This window comes from Fistularia commersonii, chromosome 4 (assembly GCF_037954325.1).
Source record: "Fistularia commersonii isolate RoL2024-O1a breed Wild chromosome 4, RoL_Fcom_v1.0, whole genome shotgun sequence".
Taxonomy (NCBI): Eukaryota; Metazoa; Chordata; class Actinopteri; order Syngnathiformes; family Fistulariidae; genus Fistularia; species Fistularia commersonii.
In genome coordinates this window covers 14,078,724-14,095,599 of record NC_141287.1, presented here as the reverse complement: position 1 = coordinate 14,095,599, position 16,876 = coordinate 14,078,724, and the positions used below count along the sequence as shown (strand labels likewise).

The 16,876-nt window shown below is 46.9% G+C and overlaps 2 protein-coding genes across 4 annotated transcripts in view; one reads left to right on the top strand and one right to left on the bottom strand.

Annotated features, from left to right (window-relative positions):
• Positions 1 to 395: 395 nt before the first annotated feature.
• wdr75 (WD repeat domain 75) lies at positions 396 to 10,689 on the bottom strand. 2 transcript variants are annotated; one of them, XM_086145440.1, is made up of 21 exons: positions 10,567 to 10,689; positions 9,942 to 10,071; positions 9,691 to 9,756; positions 9,493 to 9,592; positions 8,973 to 9,097; positions 8,637 to 8,707; positions 8,433 to 8,549; positions 7,899 to 7,987; positions 7,655 to 7,813; positions 6,366 to 6,425; positions 6,173 to 6,288; positions 5,830 to 6,005; positions 5,102 to 5,253; positions 4,705 to 4,885; positions 3,627 to 3,721; positions 2,906 to 3,001; positions 2,664 to 2,821; positions 2,530 to 2,589; positions 2,285 to 2,416; positions 2,088 to 2,179; positions 396 to 1,535 (listed from the first exon to the last, which is right to left on the bottom strand). In XM_086145440.1, exons 1-21 carry the CDS (start codon positions 10,650 to 10,652, stop codon positions 1,337 to 1,339), a joined length of 2,460 nt encoding a protein of 819 aa, XP_086001566.1. In that variant the 5' UTR covers positions 10,653 to 10,689; the 3' UTR covers positions 396 to 1,336. The 2 variants fall into 2 exon arrangements, with proteins under 2 accessions (XP_086001566.1, XP_086001567.1); XM_086145441.1 differs by lacking the exons at positions 9,691 to 9,756; positions 9,942 to 10,071; positions 10,567 to 10,689 and having other exon boundaries at positions 8,973 to 9,093; positions 9,493 to 9,544.
• A 1,079-nt stretch (positions 10,690 to 11,768) lies between these two features.
• stat4 (signal transducer and activator of transcription 4) overlaps positions 11,769 to 16,876 on the top strand; it is a 14,388-nt gene continuing 9,280 nt past the window's right edge. For both annotated transcript variants that reach the window (XM_086145439.1, XM_086145438.1), the window contains exons 1-2: positions 11,769 to 12,081; positions 12,546 to 12,681. In XM_086145439.1, coding sequence (XP_086001565.1) covers positions 11,954 to 12,081; positions 12,546 to 12,681 — 264 coding nt within the window. In that variant the 5' untranslated portion in view covers positions 11,769 to 11,953. The remainder of the gene's footprint in view (positions 12,082 to 12,545; positions 12,682 to 16,876) is intronic.

Genomic DNA, 16,876 nt, shown 5'->3' with positions numbered 1-16,876 from the left:
GGGAAAAATTCAAGATTACGGACAATTATTTGATGATAAAAAAAAAAGTTAAAGACATAAAATAGGATTTTCTAATCACAAACACCTTTAAATTAAAGATTTTAAATGTACAAAAAAAAAAAAAAAAACAGGAAAAAGAAATTCAAATTAATGTTCTGAAAAAAAAAAACGGGCAAATTGTTTCTAGGGAAAAGACTAACAAGCAATGTCTCAGTTGTCAGCCAGTTTTATTTGACCAGAATTATTTTCCTTCATTAAACCTCATTTTTGTGACTTATTTTAAATGACTTCTTGAAAAAAGGATTCATTTAAATATTTTGTTTTCCTCATCTCTTCAGAGGAGCCCGTGGTGCTTTCAGGGTAACGGCACAAGGAGACGGACAAATGAAACGTCATTTTAAAAAAGCAACCTTTAATATTTTAACAATGTACAAGGGGGGGTGAAGCCCATGTGTGCACACGCATGCACAACTGAACCGAGAAAAAGCATCAGCGAAGTGAAACTCGTCTATGAAGCGGTTCCCATGATGATGGGGCAAAAAAAAAAAATTAGTCCCGGGACATGTGGGGTGTATCTTCTTCCTCTTTGCCAAAAATTACTGAGTCATCGTGGAGGAGGGGCACTTTTTAGTACAGAGAAAGTAACTATTAGCCCGTCAACGTTTCACCAGGCAGCGAAAGAAAACAAAGAAAAAAAACAAACCCCAAAAAAAAAACAAAAAAAAAACCAAAAACAGGCAGCTACCGCTTTTTGTGCTAAGCTAGCGCCGGGAGCCGTGCCTCCTCGTTAACCCAATTGGCCGATAACTGCCGCTCCGACCTTCAGACTTCGGGGTTGTTGTCTGGAGTTACGATGGCGACGTCGCGCGGAAGGGAGCGCCTTGTTGCTTTTACGGCGTCCGGATCTAACAGGCCCATTAAAGAGGCATTTGAACGCATCGTTGGCGTGGAGGGAACTCTGGATTGGTGTCACCGGGTTGAAGGTCATCAATCACATAACCGCTGCGTTGACGGTCCTCAGGGGTCGGGGACTCTGACCCCGGCGGGGGAGAAGGGGGGTGGGCGGGCAACGACGACGAGGTTGAATATAATTAAAAAAAAAACAACAAAAAAAAAAAAAAAAAAACACTGGTAGAAAGTGGAGCTGTTAACCTCCTTGGTCATGTGAACCCCCTCCCCAACCCTCTGAGTCTGACGGATCCAGATGTTCCAGAAGCTTCTGAGATCCGTCACGGGCGGAGGAGCTGAAGCTGCTCAGTCCCTGATGTGCTGTGGGCCTTTTTTTTTTTTTTTTTTTTTTTTTATTCCCATGGTGTCATCCTCCTTGGAGGGGGAATCAGGGGTCGAGCAGGCCGGCCACCCATTTGTGGTCCGTCTTCCTCACCCTCTTCAGCTGGCGCATCTCGGCTCGGCTTGGCTCGGCGCCGGCACCGGGTCCGTCCGGCCCGGCTCCAGGGCGCTCCGCTTCCCTTTCCTCCTCCGACTCGTCTTCCTCTTTCTCACTGTCCGTTTCCTCACGCGCTTGTTTGTCTTCTCTGAGGAACACACACACACACCGGGAGGGGGGGTTATCATGACATGCTAAGATGACTCAGCATATCTCCGTTGATAAGCGGGATCCTGTTGTCGGGGGTCACATGACTCGGCCTCCGTGCTTATCGGCAACAGCGGCCGGAGATTAACGCAACCTCAGAGATGGCGTTGTGAACATAAACGACTATATTGCCGACGAAATTGACGACATTAATGTGTCACTGACCTGTAATTACAACGATTACTGTGGGGTAATAACATGTAAATCACATTTATAATGCTGATCAATAATTGACAGCATGCATATGCTGCCTGTTCTGTCAGTTTTATTTTATTTACATTTAAATCTGTAATTCATATTTTACATCTACCATTATACGCTTTTTGTAGTTATTGTTTCTTTGAATTGTGACTTTTGTGTGTTTGTGGGACTGTATGGATAAAAATAAGGTGCCTTACATAAAAAGTATGATTTGGGTATAAAACCGCAATATTAATAGCATTAATTACACATTAATGACAGGTTAACACATTTTAATTCCTGGCAGCGTCACCTGGGTTCTGAGACGGAGATTAGCAGCGACTCGACGAAGACGGAGCAGAGAAAGGAGGTGGCGGGCAGGACGTGGGCCGGCGTCTGCAGCAGCTGCCGTGCACGGAGACAGTGAAGGCAACACGGCGATCAATACGAAAAAATCGACATTCAAACCTGGGTGTGTGTGCGTATGTGTGTGTGTGTGTGTGGACCAACCTCCCTGATGGCTACGGAGCCCGTGGGGAGCTGGATCCTCTCCGACGTCTCCACATCCCCCACTGCCTCCCGCCGCTGTTTCCCTAGCAACAGTTGGAAGGGCGTCATGGCAACGCTGTCGTCTACGGCCAGCTGGGAGAGGGGGGGAGGAAACGAAACACGTGACGCCGACGCCGCCTTTCAAAATAAAAGCCTCTGCGTTCCGATATCTGGATAGCGAAGACGGGCGGAGGTTTTCACGCCACCTGTTTGCCGGACGCCGCCATCTTCTCGTCCTCCGCCTTGGTGCTGAAGGTCAGCAGGTCCTGAGGAAGAGGAGGAGCCGTTAGCGTCGCCGTTGCTAAATCCGAAACCGTGTCTTGGATTTCGAGGGCAGCACCAGGCTGGGCGACAGGAAGTAGAGTTGTGAGCGGTGCGTCCAGCCGCCGGTGTCCAATGGCGTGTCCCGCGGCACGAAGATGCCGTGCTTCACCTCGCCGGAGCACACGGCCTTCTGGGAAAACAGCGGGCGCGGCTCGCTGGGCTGGAAGACGTACACTGAGGGCACGCAAACGCACGAATCAGATATGCCCCTTCGACTTTACGTCTCGAAGAGATGGAAACGGGAAGTGGGCGGCTCACCGTCGGCAAACCCGTCCTGGCTGCAGAACGCCGCCATGTGCTCGGAGGAGGGGTCGTACAGCAGGAGGCTGACGTCCAGCGAAGTGCTCCACTCCACTAGAGAAGGAAAAACATCCATCAATGCAGCCATATGGGGGGGGGGGGCGTCTACTAGCTCCTGCCCAAGAAGTACTTCTAGTCAGCTGGGTCCGGCAGGTGTGCAGTACCTGGGAATGTGTAAAGGCTTCCTACGGCAGCAGGGATGATACTGGTTGTGTAATAACTGTGTAATAGTAGTGTGTTAGTGTGTCATAGCAGTGTAATTGTATATTAGCATGTAATAGCAGTGTGTTAGCAGTATAAGAGTGTATTAGCTGTGTAACAGCATTGTGTTCGCAGTGTAGTTTATTAGCAGTGTAATAACTGTAGTATTGTGATACAGCGTAATAGCGGCAAATCAGTAATTGTATATTAACCATGTAATCACATATAAACATGTAGTAGCTGTAGTCGTGGAATATTAGTTCTATTCTCTAACTGTATTTCAAGTGAAATAACTGTACTAGCAATGCACCGATTGTAAAATAGTGGACATGCGCTGTGTACTAACTAATAGTGGTGTAACAACTATGTATTAACTGTACCAACAGTATCGTATCGCCAATGTGTCATCACTAAGAGCACTAAGAGTACTAGCTGTGCACAAACTAATAGTGGTGAAATAACACCGTGGGTCACTCACAGCTGCAGGTCAGCAGGTTCCAGCAGCAGAGCATCCCCCTCTCCGTGGTTCCCACCAGATACTTGGAGCACGTCATTCTCCCGAAGCACAGATGCCTGGAGCAGGAGGTACAGTCAGATCTCGGCGACTGACCCCCCCATCCCTCCCACCTCCACCCCCCCCACTTCACATATTTCACCGGATTAGATGGAGTTTCCTCCGAGGGGCTTCGAGCGAGAACACCCACCGAGAAGCACTGCCTGGGAAATAATGAGTCTGAACCCAGGATTTCACGTGGTGGCCGCGTTCAGACGGCGCTGCACCACAAACCCCCCCCCCCCTCCACCTCCACCTCCAACCAAAGAAAACTTAGAAAAGCGAGAAAGTCAGACTTAAATTTGCCTCAGGTTTTGCTGAACTGAAGGCTTTTCCCCCTCTGGCGAGCGTGTGATCCACCGCTAAGGGTTGGGGGGGTGGAGGAGAAGGTGGAGCAGCTGTCCAAACACTGCGGACGCCGGGGCGGAGAGCGGCTCCGCTTTCAGGACAGGGGTCGGGGTTCACGCCGTGGTTCCTGAGGAGGTGGTGCACCTCCGACCGCACCTCCACCTGGACCATCAGCGGAAACCCACGGAGCAGACAGGAAGTGGTTTGGAGGTGCTGGCGAGGGTGGAGATGGCGTGTGTGTGTGTGCATGCACACACACACACACGCACGCACACACGCACACACGCACACACACAGGAGCAGCGCTCAGGTGGGTCTAGCAGGTTCCACTCTCCAGTGTGTGTGTTTGTATGTGCGCGCGCATGCGGTGTCCTCGTTGACCCCGAGCCCCTTTAAGAAAACGCCTGCCTGCATTTCTGAGACTCCGGCAACGTTGCGAAACCGCAGCCCCCGTTCCCTTTTTTTTCCCCTCAGCCAGCCTCAGTGTGTGCAAAGGTCAGAGAGCTGTGTGTGTGTGTGTGTGTGTGTGTTGGAGAACATTGTAAGACACCTTTTGGAAATCTGCAATTAATAGATGAATTGATAAACAAACACACTGTGTGTGTGTGTGTGTGTGTGTGTGTGTGTGTGTGTGTGTGTGTGTGAGCGCGCTGACCTGATGGCGCCTGGCGGCTGCGACAGTGTGACCAGCAGCTCCCAGGAGGCGGGGCTCCACAGCGTTACCACCTGAGCGAAGCTGACGGCGAGCAGCGAGCCGTCGGCTGAGGCGCAGCAGCGCCGCGGCTCCTGACCGTGGAAGGAGCCCACGAAGTCACACGACCATGAGGACGCCTCATCTGGCGGGAGAGAGGTTGGGGTGACGTCACTCAAAAACGCTCGCCGCCAAAAAAGAAAAAAAAAAAAAAAATCACGGAAAACATGGCTGCCGCCCCTCTTCCATGACAATTCCCCATAAATCCAAGCATTAGATTAACATTCCTGACCCCCCCCACACCTCCCCATTCTGGAAATAATCCCGCCGGCCCGGAGGGGGCGGGGCTTAGGACCCTCACCACTGTCGTCGGCGTTGGTGCGCCGCCAGGCTTTGAAGAGGCCGTCCCGGCTGGCGGTGACCAGCGTGGCGTTCCTGGCGTCGCTGCAGCAGAAGCACATGCCCAGGATCCCGGCGTCATGGGGGGCCGTGATGGTGGTGTTCAGCACGAAGCTGTGGGTTGGTCGCCCGCGCACACACACACACACACACACACATATACAGAGTGAAATCCCATGCGCTCACCTGAACCCGGCCTGGCGCGTGTGGCCTGCCGAGCCCCCTTTCTTATTGATATCCCCTGGTACCACGGCGACGGCGCTTCAGGCGTTAACCCTTCGTTGCCATGGATGTGTGTGGCGTGAGGAGTGGGTTAACATCTGCCAATCACCCTCCCCGCTGAATTAAACGCCGGCAAACTACCGGCAGTTTGGATTGGCAGGAAAATTTGGCTGGTTCTATGACGACTTTTCCAAAACATGCAACGGTGTGTGTGACAGGGAGATTACAGACTACCCCTCAGATTACAGTGCTGACGCTGCAGAAACACTGAATTGGAGGTCATGTGAATTTTGTGGTACAAACAAAGAGCGAGGGGTGGGGGGAGACTTTCTCCTCACACACACACACTTTGCTGAGTTACAGCAGTTCTAAAACTGAAGACCTATCCTAGCCAATCAGGCACAACCAGGATGAGATGGGCCCATTTCCAGCCACAATGAAGAAGCGGTTGTGGAAAAACCGGCGTACCTCTGGGACGCTGGGTCGAAGGCCCACAGCTTCAAGGTGACCTCCACCTGGCCGTCCCTCTGCGGCCACTCCTCTGCTGTGGCCAGACAGCTGCCGCTGGCGTCCAGAGCAGCGGCCACCACCTCGATCTGCTGCAGGCCGGCCTCGTGGATCAACTCCTGCTGCACGATGTCGAGCTGCAAGCACGAGCACGCACAAGTAAGCGCCCGGAACGCCGAAACATATGGGTGGGGTAGATTTGCTGCCCTCATGTGGTCAACGCAGGTATCACTGCTGCCGCTCACAGACATTTAATTTGAATATTTGTATTATCCGCGTTAATATTTAATTCTGCAAGACTCACGTTGAAGAGCAGCTTGTCCCTCTGCAGCGAATAGAACTGCAGATGACCCGGCTTCCCGTTCAGAACCAGCGCTTTGGTGCGCGGGTCTACCATCAGCTCCACCCTCAGGCTCTCAGCTGTACGGGGAAGGGTTGGGTCGTCATTTGAGGTCCAGTTATCACAGCAACAGGCATGTCAGCAGAAGGGGACTCACTTTTGACCAGGCCCTGGATGACGGCCGACACCTTCACGCAGCCCTGGATGATGGTGATTTCTGAGGGATGACACGCCGCGTGAGGTTACCAACATCTATCTGTGTGTTTGAATCATGCTAACAAGAGAACCAGACTAGTAGCTTGTGTTAGCATTGTGCTAACACTACTATAGTGTAGGGACAGGACCCTGGGTTTAACAAACACTGTGTGTGTGCATTGGTATCATCAGTTGCTGCTAGCATAGACAGAACAAGGCCAGCAAGCTTGTGTTACCAATGTACTAATACTACTATAGCATGGGGCGGGACCCTGGGTTTGACAAACATTGTACGTGCATGCTCATATCGTGTGTTCGTCAGATTGCTCTTGTTTTTGTCTTTTAAGAAGTCATTTAAGTTCTTGATAGTAGAACCATGTGGTCTTGTGCATTGTTTCTCGTATTTCTCGCATTCTGAGTACTTTCATCGTGCCTCTTGACAGAGGCGACCACACCATTAATGGGAGCGCAAGATCACTCTTCAATGACATGGGGGAGTTAGCAACATTCACAGGGTGTTTCATGAGACCTGTCATGTGTTAAACATTTCGTAAAAAATAATATCCTGGGTCTGCTGAATGGTAATGTTAAAGCAGCGTACATCTCCAGAGTCCTCCACATCCTGGCAGGTCGGATCACAACCTGAAGCCTCTTTGGAGAAACCTGTGACTACCAGAATGCTATGAAGGTGGTCGGAGGCTGAGCAGATAGCATATACTGCTTTCCCAATAATAAACCATGGGTAACTATTGAAAAAGGTAGCATGAGGAGATGTGACAAAGAGGAATTGAAGAAGGTGTTGATTAAACTGAGGTAGAAGATGGCGAGGAGTCTTAAAGGAGGAAGTTGGAGAGCTAACGTCAACAAAACAACATGAGGGTGGTGTGGAGTGGTCTGAGAACCGTCACGAGAAAACCTCCAGAGGGGCAAAGAATTAAACCTGTCCTGATACCGAGCACAATCGTATCAGCGGCTGCAGAATAACATTCGAAGCATTGGTTAGAGTTGTGTGAACACGTTTGACGCGTTAGTTAGTGTCGTGCTAACACTTTCGAAGCATTGGTTAGAATTGCGGCAACGCGATTGAAGCGTTAGCGCTGTGATAGCATATTTGAAGCATTAAATAGCATTGTGCTAACATTACTTCAATGAAGGATGTCAAAAGGATGGGACCCTGGGATAGACACACACTATGAGTCTGTTTGGGTGCGTGTGTGTGTGTGTGTGTAAACCCGATCCCGCTTGTCTTACTGTTGTCGGCATGCGACGTGCAGAACAGTGATCCATCGGGCGACACGGTGATGGCGGTGATGGCTGCACCTAGGCGGGGCAGGAAGTCCATCTCGCTCTCCTGATCGTATCTCCACTGCACCAGCACTGACTCGGCACCACCGCTCAGCAGGTTGGTGCCTGCGGGATAGAAAGGAACACACACTTGTGAGCAGACACAATGGCACCAACTTGTGTGTGGATCCATAAAGGTGGCGGGCCGCACCTTCGGGGGTGAAACACAGCGAGCTGACGGCGGCATGGTGCCAGTGCTGCATGGAGTAGGTGTACTCCTTTTGTTGGTTGAAGTTTCTCCTGGTAACAGAAACCTTTCCCGTCAGAAAAACAACCTCCTCCCACAACGCTATTATTCTGAAATCCACCGTTAAAGACCCTCTTTATGATTTTATTCCTTTATTTTAATCTTGTGGGCGGCCATCCAGATCGACCATCTGGTTCTGCTTGGGATACTCAAATTAAAAGCTTTAACTGACAAAATTAACAGTGTACTGATTTGAACGATAAAAAATGCAATGAAGTGAATTCGAAGAGTGATGTATCGAGAAAATAATGAAAATATAAAAGTAAAAAATCGATTATAAAAACAAACAGAACTTTTACATAAAATAGGAAAAAATAAATTGTGTTTTGTAAGCTGGGCCACCACTAGGGGCTACTAATATCCACACCAAGAGTTTGGCAGAATTGTGTGGTCAAGATCGATAAATAACTGCCGCTAACTGTGTGTGTTCCCTCTCACCAGCGCCGGATCTTCCCATCCTCGTGTCCCGTGACGATGCAGTCGTCTATGGGATGACAAGCCACGCAGGTGAAAGCATTGCTGCCCCCCTTCATGTTGAACTTGCTCAGGGAGAACCTGCGGGGGAAGCACCAACATCTTCACACCCCTGTGGTCTCCAGATGTTCCCCTCCAGATATTCATTGGGGGCAGGGGCCATCTCACCGGTAGGACTTCTGCTTCTTGAAGAAGAATACCTCCAACTGCAGCTCCCTGACTGAGGCGAGGAACTCCCCCTGTCGGGGAACAAACATGGACGGGAGTTGTGTGTGTGTGTGTGTGTGTGTTTGTGTGTGTGTGTGAGGAGGGGTGACATCATCAGCTGGGCGACAGACATGGATACTTTCAAAGTCCGTGATCCACGGACTGATACACCCGACACTCTTTCAATCAATTATCAATTAATACCCAATAGGGAGAAAACGGTAAATGGTTCTTACGAATCGCAACGTTTCCTGATTGGCTGATGAGACGTAAATGTGTGTGTGTGTGTTCACTCACCCCTCTGCCAAAGGCGATGGCCGCTGGATTGGGGCTGACTCTACTGAGGATGGAGGACACATCTTTGGCCTCCACCTGCTGATCATTGCTGATCGGCAGACGCACAGCTACCAGCTGGAACCTGGCTGGAAAACACACACACACACACACAAGCTGTAATCATAGTCTCTGGCGCCCCTGGCGTCCAAACGTGGTAATTGTACATTTTCACTCACCACGTGACACCACAGGGTTGAAATTAAAACATGCTTTAAAGTGTGTTTTTTTTCTTAAAACTAATAAAAATCTAGATGTAAAATATGCATAATATTTGATGACACGATTGTCAAAGCAAAAATGTCCTTTGCTGAGTTGGGAGAAAGAAAAACAAGAAAAAAAACTTCCTTCAATGGAGTTTTCATTAAGTATTAAATAAATTATGACTTCTTACCATATATATTATATCTATTTCAGATAAATAACCCTTCAAAGACGATAATGGTAGACTAAGAACGGTGGATGAGGGTAGAAGAAAACCTACTGCATTTGAGGTCACTGGTCAACGGGGTAACGGCAAAGAGGACGCCCTCATGGTGGCTGGAGCCATGGAGGGAGTGCATCGGGTATCCAACAACATAGGTCTAGAAAATCACCACACCATGTCACATGTAGGATACATTCATGCATGCACACACACATAAATGCAAGCTACAGCAGTCATCATTTCCTGGGGCTCTACCTTGATGAGAACACCGTCAGTGAAGTCCCACAGCCTGATGGTACCGTCCAGAGAGCAGGAGTAGGCCTGCATGTGCGCGTGCACGCAAACACACACACACACATATATATATATGATCAAATAGTACTAAAGTACAGAGCGGGTATCTGGAAGATGGGGATCCAGGGAAGTTATGCAGACTGATGATGTTAAAAGGACCGCTTTAAGTTGAATACAATTTCCCTGTGTGTATCAGAGTGTGTGTTGCAAACCTGCAGATGGTTGGACGGTTTGAGCAGGATGCCGGTGACGAGGTCTGTGTGTCCACGCAGCTGCTGGACACACTCCTCCGTGGATGTGCTATGCACCCTCACACTCTCCCCGGCTGCACACAACAGGAATCTGAGAACAAACACATTTCAATTTTACAACATATGTTATGTTAATTTGAAAGTATCAAACACATTTCTAAGTAAATATTGAATAAGCTAAATTTGGTTAAACAACACAATAACGATCATAGAGGCATCCCAATGTTTTCATATCACCATGTGTTACTAAGGGAGAATCACTTTATGGCACATGAGCGGGTTTGCCACTCACTTCCATGTGTTTTCCGACGGAATATACTTTTAATCCACTTAAGAACCGGACACCGAAAGCTGTCACGCAACAAGCTTCTCAATTTAACATTACACGTTTGATTTTGGTGCCGGGCGGTATTTTAAAACTTCCGGCAACACTCTTGTAAACAGTTTGATGATGTTCGCTAGTTGCGCTATGCTAGTGGCTAGCACCGGCTTCAGCTAAGGTTCCGACCGGAGCGACGACACCGCCGGGCTACTCTCCATCACGTGGAGGTCACAAACTACACCGGCCGGGGAAATGCCAACTCACCGGGAGTCCCGAGTGACGACCGGCGGCCTGAAGCATATTTTACTGCCGCCGCGGTGAACCACGCGGATCTCCCCGTCCTCCACCATGTTTTCGGTCAGCCGTGACCTCTCACGTCATCCTCCTTCAGTTCAGCGGGCGGACTGACTCACTACCGCCCCCTAGCGGCCCGGAGAGTTACTGCACCATTCGCTGTGTTCGATAATAGAATGGGACAGAATGGAATTGAAAAGCTTGATTGACATTTAAAGTGCAATACGACGAGTTTAAAGTGCATCTCTGCAGTGCATTCACAAGGTATTTAAAAATGAAACATACACACGTGTATCAAATGTACAGATTGCGATGTTTGAAGGAGCAATACAGGAAATGGTTCCTGCCTGGTGCCATCAGACCAGACCTGGAAACTCCAACATCTCCTATACGCCATCCCGATGAACAAAATGGTCATCTAATTTTTTCTATATGTATTAAATCCATCCTCTGCCATATCTACATTTCTATGTAGCGAAAGAAGACGTTAAGTTATTTGGTGTGAATGAGTGGATGGTTCTCTTTGGGAGTGACCAGGATGGATAGGATCAGGAATGAGTCTATCAGAGGGACGGCACATGTTCGATGTTTTGGAGAGAAGGTCAGAGAAGCCAGACTGAGATGGTTCGGTCATGTACAGAGAAGAGATAGTGAATATATTGGTAGACGGATGCTGGAATTGGAGCTGCCAGGCAATAGGTCTCGAGGAAGACCAAAGAGAAGATTTATGGACGTAGTGAGAGAGGATATGAAGGTAGCTGGTGTGAGAGAGGAAGATACAAAGAATAGGGTTAGATGGAGAAGGTTGACTCGCTGTGGCGACCCCTGACGGGAAAAGCCGAAAGAAAAAGAAGAAGAAGTGTGAATGAGTGGATGGTTGTACGTCTCTATTTGTGACCCTCTGATTGATTGACGGTGAACCCCACCTCTCGTCCAATCACAGCTCCAATACCCTGCAACTCCAAGTGCAGGGGAAGCCTGACTGATGATTAATGAATTACATTTTTATTAGACTTATAGAGCATTACAGAACAATAACAGTGCCATGCATGTTTTTTTCAAAGCTGCTGCGACTGCTGTAGTGTTCACGCCCCCAACCCGCCCATGCCTTGCTTGTGGGCGGGGGCAGCAGGTGCATGCACGCTTAACACTGGTTCTCACTTCCTACTTTTGACAGACAAAAAAGAAAGTCAGAGGGGGAAACAGGTGCACATGCGGAGAGAGGCAGCGCTGAGAAAAACAGCGTGTCAACAAACTTAGCACAGGCCGAGCAGAGCCTCTGATGAGCCTCTGTTTGGATCCTCTCTGACTCGGTTTCTCCTCCCAAGTGGTTCTTCTCTAGTCACCCGACCGCAGCATGAGCCAGTGGCAGCAGATCCAGCAGCTGGAGATCCGGTTCCTGGAACATGTGGATTATCTCTATGACGATAACTTCCCCATGGACATCCGTCAGGGTCTGGCCGGCTGGATCGAGGCACAGGACTGGTGAGTCCTCAAAAGAGCTGGGATCCTCGCGCACACACACACACACACACACACACACACACACGCACACACACACACCATCTAGTCTACCCTGTTATATTATCATCCATGACATTCAAGTCACTTTGTCACTACAAGTGTTTTTTTGTGTTATTTTCATGTATTTGTCTTTTATTCACTCTTTTTTTTCTGACATTTTTGTGCATTTGTATGTGTTTTTTTAACAGCAATTTGTAATTAAGTCCTGTCAAAGGCCACTTGGGGGATCAGTGAGCCTCCCACTAAAAATGAAGCATCTGTATAAAGTATCTGTCTTTGCGAAATTCGATGGAGAGCTGAAAACCTTCAGTTAACCTCGACACAGGATGACAATGCACACACTTTGTGTGTAGAAGACCCTTGGTTTCCCCCCTTTCCTCCTTTCTTTTCTGTTTTCACCTCCTCGTTGTCTGCAATGTTTGCAGGGACATGGCGGCAAACAATGAGTCGATGGCGTCAAGGCTTTTCAGTGAACTCCTGTCCCAGCTGGAGCAGGTCCGTTCCCAGGAGTGCAACTTCCTGCAGCGGCACAACTTCAAGATTATCCAGCACCAGCTGCAGGTGGGTCACCCCCCCCCCCCCCCCCATCCCTCGGGTTCAACCCTGACCCCCTGAAGTCTAAGGCAGAACAGTCTGCTCCAAACTGCGCTCTACAAAAAAACAAACAAAAAAATTTGTTCAAATAAATGAGCGTGTCATCAGCAAAGTGTGAAAAAAGTAATACATAGATATTTACTGGTGTGTAGAGACAGTGCCACTGATCTAGCTTGGAATTACATATACTATAAAGCGATATGGGCCAACCGGGATCTCGCTGTGTGTTCTCTCTATGTTCCTCTGCCTTGTTCTCCCCATGTTCTTCATCCAAAGGTTCACTCTGAGCTCTTGCTGCAACTGCCAGCTTCTTATTGATTTTCATTTCCCAAAACACCAAGAATTTCTTGCAGATTTTAACACTTTCAGACATCCTAGTTGCAGAATTTTGAATTTTCAGTAGATTTTAGATCATTTCACCATAATTCGAGAGGGTTAATTTCATTGCTATCAGTGAAGTTCCTCTATTTTCGCGGTAGCTGAAATGATGAGCTGAAATGATGACAATTGTCTTTCACACGAGTAGTGCTCTAGGAAACACAACACCTCTCTGCGATTATTTGTCTTCAATGTTCTGAAGAGCGGCTCCTGGTTGTCGAGCTGCAAGGCACTTGTGGTCATAGCATGCTGAAGTCACACATTTTATTCTACAAAACAGATAAAATTTGCAGAACAAACCAGTGAGCCTCAAAAACACTACTTCCTGTATTTGTTCGTACGCGTGTGTTTGTGTGTGCTGGTGTGTACGAATGAGGAAGCAGTTACTTTTCTGTGGTCGCTCGGTGAGTTTGTGGCTTGCCGGTATGTGTGATGTTTATATCTTTGAAAAGCAAGACGTATTCAATTTACATCATATAATTCTTGGCAACATCTTCTTGTCTTGGAAACTGCACTTGAATTTCTCCACTTGAAGACGTTTCAGTCCTCACCTGAGAGGCCTCTTCAGTTCCCAATGAGGAGTTTCCAAATATAACTGCCAGGGGTTTGTGTGGGTCTAGGTTATGGTGGCTTGTTGCATAAATGGTAGAGTTGATCCCAGGAAACCAGGTGTAAAGGGGGTTGTTATCTTAATGGGATGTTGTTCAGTGGGACAAAAGAGCAACTCAGTGGGATTATAGGGATTGGATTGTGAAAAAGTAAAGCTGAACAAAGGATTGAAACCTGTTGGGTCACATGAACTGAGGCTCATATGGACGTTACTGGGGACAGTTTCTGATGATGGGTCTTTCCTGGTTATATGGACGGTGCAGACGTGGCTGATCCGTGCGTGCAAATCCCTCATGGTATTGATCTCAGTTGTACGTTTATGAAAGGTTGTGTCCGAGGCCCACAACTCTGTTCAGAGATGTCTTTTTCTGTTTTGTCAAAGATGGCTCCTTTGACACCTCTCTTGAACCATCCACAGACATTGCTGTCTGCAAAAGAATGGCCCTTGTCCTTGTGCGTGGACCACAGAGTTCTATCCTTAGGTGGTGGTCCTCATGTGTTGGGCCATCCAATGTAGACGTCATCACAGTCCTAAGTGCAAGTGAGAGAAAACACCACATACATCTTGTGCCTGGTTGTTTTGTTATCGGTGTGCACCAGTTTTTGCCTCAGGGTGTTGTGGGGTTTGAAATGTACTGGTATATGGTGTTTGTTGAAAACCATTTGGTTCATGTATTATCGTTATTATTACTTTTTTACTACTATCAATAGTAGAAGTAGTTGTAGTTTTGAAGGTGTTATTAACGTTAAGTTGGTCATGTCACAAAAAAAAAGCATATATATTTTTTTAAGAAAATGTATTTAAGATCTAGTTGGTTTACTTGTATTTTTAGCAATGTTTATTAATTACAACTTTTTTGTTATTGAGTGGGAAGTCACCGGGGCAGGGCTAGAGTTGGGCAGCTGGCCTCTAACTGGCCCTCTCGCATCTTTAACACTTACGTAATTATAATAACGGAGAAACGAAAATACTGTTTTGAAGACTTGAATGCATCATGGGTGTGAAAAGATAGTTCTATAATTGGAGAATGATTTCGATCTCGAAGGCGGCATGAGTGAGCAAACGTCTCCACCTCAAACTCTGCATATCTGTCACTCCAGTCCACTTAATTTAGTTTTGAAACAAATTCACAGGGACTATGTATGAAATCAGTCTTGATGGATGAAAAACATTTGTTCATACTTTTAATGTCAAATATGACTTAAAATACAATTTGAAATGAGCAATATTTGCCTGCTTACCTCGTTTATTGTGCAAAATGGCTGAAAATGAAGAGTTAACACATGAATAATAGTAACGTGGAAGGACACAGTTAAGGTCTTTCGGGGGAAAGCCCGTCTGCTGCTGACAGACAAACATCTCATTGCATCCCTTTTCCTCTGGTGCTTCAGTGTGAAACTGCTGAAAATGTCAAGGTGGTGTTGTTTTGACTGATCAGTGTGTTGCTGTGGCGTTACCGTCGCAAACCGGAAAGCATTTCCGGGCGAAAAATGCTTTTGTTCCTCCCACAGAGAGAGGTTTTATGTACTTTTATGTACTTTTTTTTTGCGGTGAGCAAATTTCCTCGCAACTATGATAAGTGTGTGTGAGTGTGGTAGTCAGCAGATATATGACAAAGATTATGTGCGCCTTCGGTGACATTCAAAAACAGGAAAACCTTTACTTGACCATGAAAAATCATCAAAATTCTTTTGTATTTTATGCCCCCCAGCCCTTCAAGTTAATTATTTATCTGGTGGGAACAAGTTAAACATTTGATGGGACAAGTTAATTACATTGCATGGATGATTTGATTACTGAAGGCAAATATCTTGTGGGAAAAAAATATTTTCATCGGAATAAGAATAAGAATAAGAATAAGATCAGCTTTATTTATCCTGAAGGAAATTGTTGAATTGTTCATAGAGGAATTATTTATTTAGGATGCGCTGTAGTTTTCTGGTGTAAATAGTATCCAGTTGGAACAAATTAATTGTGCTGTATAGCTATATTAGGGATCCATGTTACATGTCTTGTTGGAAAAACTTAATTCTCTTGCATAGGCAAATTGCTTATCCTGGTGAAACATCTTGTGGGAAATAGTTTGACATTGAAAGGGATGATTAAATTTGCTTGATCAAGCAAATATATTTTGTGGGAACAACTTAAATATCTTGTGGGAATAAGTTAATTATTTTTAGCGGCCAATTTGATGATCCACTTCAATCTTGGATCATCAGTCTCCAATCATATGTTGTGCGATGATTACACTGCAGTAAAACATCGAGTGAAATATCTTGTCACAAGTCATTTCATTTCCAAGGCAAATTCAATTATGTAAGTCACATACATTGTAGGATCCAGTTAATAATGTAATGAGATGATCACGTTTGATGGATTGAGTTAAATATGTCATATATCTTAAGTTAATTATGATGCATGACCAATCTGATTATCTGGGTATATTATTTGTGGGAACAAGCCACTTAAGATGCATGGCCAATTCCATTGTGTCTTTTGGGAAAAAGACGATTATGTTTCATGGCAAATGTGATAGTTTAAGTTGCATGGCTTGTGGGAACAAATTAGATTTCTTGTGGAAACAAGTTCAACATATAGAGGTATTGGGTGTGTGTTGTTTTCTTGCATGAACAGTTTCCTGTGGGAACAAGATAATAACATTTAGAAAAAAAAATCACAAAAAAAAACAACTTGGCCTGTGTGAGGTAACTAACCGTAGAATAACGTGTTCCTACAAGATGATGAACGCGTCTGCATGGGTTATTCATCGAGAACAATGGATCACACGTCCCTGAATGATGCAAATGAGCGACCGTCAGAGGGATTATGAAAGAGTGACGGTGGATTTCCTCGAAGGAAGCGTGTTATTTGTCCCTTCCTCTAAAATTTTGTTCTCAACGGTTCTGGAGTGGAATGGAGAAAAACCAGTTGTTGTTCCTGGTAGGCACAGCAACTGGCGCTCTGAGCGAAAGTGCACCGTTTTACGGTATGGAGGCACGTCTTCCTGGACGAGCCTCCGCGGCGCTCAGGTATTTGGAGGGCGACCTCCTCGTCCGGCCTGAAGAAGCCCGAGCTCGGGTTCCTCCACACTGAAGCTGTGAGACCTTCAGAGGGTGACGGAGAAGGGGAATTACTACACACACACAAATCACAACTTGTTTGAGCTAACGCTAT

Bases quoted from the DNA above. Each gene is read 5' to 3' on its own strand.
- wdr75 (XM_086145440.1), bottom strand. From the start codon at position 10,652: ATGGTGGAGGACGGGGAGATCCGCGTGGTTCACCGCGGCGGCAGTAAA. The intron at 9,098-9,492 runs GTAGGTTTTCTT...TGTGTTTTCCAG, and splicing joins GACCAGTGACCTCAAATGCA to CCAGGTTCCAGCTGGTAGCT. The intron at 2,417-2,529 runs GTGGCGTGAAAA...CCCCTCTCCCAG, and splicing joins TGGCGGCGTCCGGCAAACAG to CTGGCCGTAGACGACAGCGT.